Raw genomic sequence first — 4,312 nt, 5'->3', positions numbered from 1 at the left:
CGTGGGTTGTACTTTGTCCTTGCTGTTCGTTTCTCCCTCTGAAACAAAGCGTTCTCTCCCAAAACTGATAAAGCCCAGCCAGCTCAGAATCCCTCGAATCCGCGTTTATTTATTTTTCGTGTTTACTCTCATTTTTAAGGCGGCGCCGCTCTAAAGAAGGAAAACYCTTCTCCATTTCAGGAGCGGCGGTGGATGGATTTTCAATCTCCTCTCTCCGAGTTTGGGGCTCTGCTTGTCCCCGACCCYCTCGGGGGTGTCCCCTCGCCCCTCCGCGACAATCGCGCCCCGTGATGGGCGTGTCAGGCCACGCCCCGCGATGGGTGTGTCCGGCCACGCCCCCGCTCCCATTGGCTCCGGCGGCGGGTGGGCGTGTCCGGAGCGGATAAAAGCGCGGCTCGGGGGGTTTTCGGCAGCGCCGCGGCTCAGGCCGTGCGGTGCGAGCGATCGGCGACCCCCGCCCCGGACCCCCCTGCCCTGCCCGCCCGCCGGAGCCGCCGGAGCCCGCACACAGCCCAGGTGCGCTGCCCGCAGCCGGGGGGACGGGGCGGCCCCACAGAGGGAGCGGAGGGTTTGATTTGCGAGGGGGCTACGCTGGCTCGGAACTTCCCCGTGCCTCAGTTTCCCCGCTGAGGAGAGGTTGATTCTCCCGCATGGCKCCGGGGATCGGTGTCCAGCTGTTGGCAGCTGGCGCGCTTGGCTGCCTGAGGTTTTTTTGAGTTTTTTTGGAGAAGAAGGGGTCGGACTGTGGGAAGAGTCAGCTGCGGGCAGGAAGGTGTTTTGTACCCGGAAGGAGGAAAAAAAAACTTCTCCAGTTCTGAACTTCTCCAGTTCTGAACTACACCAGTACTGAGTTTCTCCAGTTCAGAACTTCTCCAGTTCAGAACTGGAGCTGAACCACATCAAAGGTGAAGGGCGGGCAGGTTTGTCCCGGCTGTGGGTGTTGGGGAGGCTGCTGAGGACAGGCTGGGGCTGGAACTCTTTGCAGGAACACCCCTCGGTATGTGCCCCAACTGAGCGTTTCTTTGCTCCTTATGCAACATCCGCTTGGGATTTTGTAACTCCAGATGTTGATCCAAGGAGGGGAGCCGGATTTCTGCAAGAAAAACACCCGGGGAGGAGGGAGGGTTGGAGAGGGGCTGTGCCAGGCTGTGCTCTGGGCAGGCAGCTGTGCATGAAGGAATTATTTTGGCTTTGCACGTAGCTCTCGGAGCTCTGTGGATTTAATCCGTGTGCGAGCAGCAGCCGCCGTTCCCAGTGCGGGCTTGCACGTCCCGTTTCTCCACAAACGTGGAGTCAGACTGGTTCCCTGTACACCCCTGCAGCTTTCGGGGGTGCAGGAGTGGCTCAGGGTGGGTGCTGACAGCTATCTCTCTGCTCCCAGGTTTAGATCTGCACCAGAACCAAGATCAGGAACCATGGCATCCATCCCATCCAGCGGCTCGCTCATGGCCACGCACAACTATCGCAGAAGTAAGGGCAAGCTGGGGGCCAGGGAGGGCTTGGGATGATGGGTGGGCACATGGGGGTCTCTGCCAGGTGTGGGGGGATCTGGCTCCAGCAGAAATGGAGCTGAGCTCTGTGCTTTCAGCTACAGCCCCATGTGAGTTTTTGCTGAAAACAGGGGACAGCCAGCAGTGTCCCTGCTGCTGCCCAGACCCTCCTTTGGGGCCCCCAGATGGCTCAAATCTCCTTCACTGGTTACTGAGGTTGTAGGGGATGGAGCTGACCACTTCATCTTGCACTGCTGCTGCAGAAATGAGCTGCAAAACCAGTCTGAGCAATGGTAGCTCCTGGTACCTCACCCAGGAGACACTTTCTGGTTTAATGGATTGCTTAAACCAGAGGGAATTAAAGGATTCCCCTTGAGCTGAAACAAGCAGCAGACTTGTGGCTGTTGTACTAAAAACACATGGATTATACCCAGGAATTCACATCCTCTTGGCCTCAAGTCATCTGCAGAGGCCTCTCAAAGCCACTACATTTTGTCCTTGGGGTCGTACAGAGGTGTTCAGGTGTTTTTCTGCTCCCTGCTCTTGGAATCTCCCCAGTATCCCCCTCCTGGTGGTTTTTATTGGCTTGGAGCGAGTTAGTGATGGGACTGTGTCACCCAGGACAGTCACACCATGGCCGTGCTTTCCTTCTCGTGGCATGGCCATGGGTCAGCACTGGTTCTGATGGCCATGATTTGTCCACAGGGCGCCTGAGCTCCACATCCAGCACCAGCTCCTGCAGCTCAGAGTACTCTGGGGAGGTCATCCCCCACGGCCCGGGTAAGTGCCACCTGTCCTGGCCCAGGGGGACTCTGCTTGGCCAATCCTACTGGAGATGAGCCCGCCTCTCCTCTGGGGTGAGGTTGGGGTGGCCATGGGGCCGCTGACCTGGCCGTGCTCTGTTCCCCAGATCTGCCCAAGGCTGACCCTGGCCAGTGGTGGGCCAGCTTCTTCTTTGGGAAGACTGCTCACCCGGCCATGACAACCGTGTCAGAGTCCCAGGAGAGGTGAGTGCTTTGAGGTGGCATGGGGGAGCACCAGTGTGGCACCTGGGGCCATCCCTGCTGTGTCCCCCGAGGTCCTCCTGACCCAATGGACCATGCCCAGGGCTTCCTTTAGCTGCAGAGCAGCGATGCCACATTTCAGGGTCGGTGTTATGGCTGACTCTCTCTCTGCTCTGTGTTGCAGCCTGGGAGCTCTGCGGGTGGCCACTGGACCGATGGCCTGTGCCCTGGTGGCAGCCCCGGGCGCGGGGCGGAGGCGCCACGCCAGCGAGTCCAGCTCAGGACCCTCGGTGTGAGCGGGTCGGCGGCTGCTCCTCCCCACCCCGGCGGGCACTGCCCCTCCCCTGTAGAGTAGCTGGCTGCTCCAAGGACAAGGTGCTGCTTTCTGATGGAAAAGTTCAGCCACCCCGACGATTCCACTCCAGCCTTTTTACTCTCCCGGTGTAACTAAGCCCTTTCAAAGCAGACTTGGTAACACGTTTTTATTACCTTSAACTCGTGCAATGGTGACCAATAAACTGGAGCAGCCTTTTAAAATGCTGTGGGTTGTTCTTGATGCGTGGAGGGGGGAGCAGAGCAGCGCTGGGGGTGTTGGAGGGGCTGCACCAGGACACAGCTCCTGCTCACAGCAGCAGAGGGATGTGGCAGTGCCAGGTGTCACATGCCAGCCTGACTCACTGGGCCCTGTGTGTTTTGCACGTGAGCAGGGTCTGGCTGGGCTGTGGTGGTGTTGTAAATGCCTTCCCTCAGCCTTTTCTCTCCTTACTTGGCTACGCAGCCGTTCCCTGCTGGCACTGAGCTTGTTTGGCCTCCCAAAGCCACAGCTGCCCTGGGCTGCTTTGGTGCCTCGAGGGGCAGGAGCGAGTGCCAGGGCCTGAGCAGGTGTGCCTGGGGCTGGGGGCAGCGTTTGGGAACACAGTGACCCCTCCAGAATGAGGAGGGGGATAAAGCTTGCTCAGGACATGCATTTTATGGGTCTGGAAGTCAGGCTGGAGCTCATGGTGTGGATGGCAGCTCAGGGGCTGCACTGGRGTTGGCAGCTCTGGATCCCACCTGGCCCATGTGCTGCACTTCCCCAAGYGCTGTTTTGCCTGATTTTTACCTTCAATTTGTCAGCTTGGCTGTTTGATCCTTCTGTGACCAGCCTGATAGCTGGGAAAACAAGAGCCTGCAGGTGCCTGCGTGAAGGGAACACYTTTGTTCCTGCTGGAGGCACAGAAATCCTGGCAGAGGTTGATTTAAAGGTGCCAAACCTCCCTGCTCACCTCAGCACGAGGTGTGGGGCTGTCCCTGYGTGCACCAGGGGCTGCAGCCCCGATGGCAGCTGAGGACAGGGGATCCCTGAGCCGTGATTTCCCTGCTGGTGCCCCGTGCAGGCAGGACAAGGGGCAGAGAGCAGCTGGGGGGAAGTGGCTGCTCTGCTTGCTGTCTGCTCTGCTTGCTGTCTGCTCTGCTTTCTGTCTGCTCTGCAGGGGCAGCCAGGGTCACTTCCAGCTCTGTTGTTTCTGAGGGTGGAAAGTGTTGAGCGAGCTTTTCCCTGAGCTCTGTTTCCCCAGGCAGAAATCCTTGTCTTTGGGGCAGAGGATTTGTGTCCCCTGTCCCTTGGACAGGGCTCTGCTCCCCCTGACCAAGTGTGTGAATGGAAAGGGAATGGCTTCAGGGGGGTTCCAGCAGTCTTGGACACAAAGTTTGGACCCCAGGGGCTGCCAGCACCCTGAGGGTGACCCCCATGTCCATGGCAGCAATGATCTGATGTGACTTCTGCTGTTTGGGGGGGCTGCATCTCACAGGAAGCACGTGGCAGCCTTTAAACATCAC

General features: G+C 58.9%; 1 protein-coding gene across 1 annotated transcript; it reads left to right on the top strand.

Annotated features, from left to right (window-relative positions):
• Positions 1-395: 395 nt before the first annotated feature.
• Positions 396-3,031, top strand: PPDPF (pancreatic progenitor cell differentiation and proliferation factor). The gene is made up of 5 exons (XM_057366103.1): positions 396-516; positions 1,382-1,470; positions 2,196-2,270; positions 2,401-2,497; positions 2,679-3,031. Exons 2-5 carry the CDS (start codon positions 1,416-1,418, stop codon positions 2,788-2,790), a joined length of 339 nt encoding a protein of 112 aa, XP_057222086.1. The 5' UTR covers positions 396-516; positions 1,382-1,415; the 3' UTR covers positions 2,791-3,031.
• The last annotated feature ends 1,281 nt before the right edge of the window (positions 3,032-4,312 follow it).

The sequence above is a fragment of the Malurus melanocephalus genome, unplaced genomic scaffold, assembly GCF_030028575.1.
Source record: "Malurus melanocephalus ecotype Western Australia unplaced genomic scaffold, MMel_1.1 scaffold_59, whole genome shotgun sequence".
NCBI lineage: Eukaryota > Metazoa > Chordata > Aves > Passeriformes > Maluridae > Malurus > Malurus melanocephalus.
Note: the sequence above shows the minus strand (reverse complement) of the source record. Positions and strands in the feature narration are given on the sequence as shown.

What these genes read in the sequence shown, in the direction of transcription:
- PPDPF (XM_057366103.1), top strand. Translation starts at nt 1,416, where the DNA reads ATGGCATCCATCCCATCCAGCGGCTCGCTCATGGCCACGCACAACTAT. An exon ending in CACGCACAACTATCGCAGAA is followed by an intron (nt 1,471 to 2,195) that starts GTAAGGGCAAGC and finishes ATTTGTCCACAG; the next exon opens with GGCGCCTGAGCTCCACATCC. An exon ending in GTGTCAGAGTCCCAGGAGAG is followed by an intron (nt 2,498 to 2,678) that starts GTGAGTGCTTTG and finishes TCTGTGTTGCAG; the next exon opens with CCTGGGAGCTCTGCGGGTGG.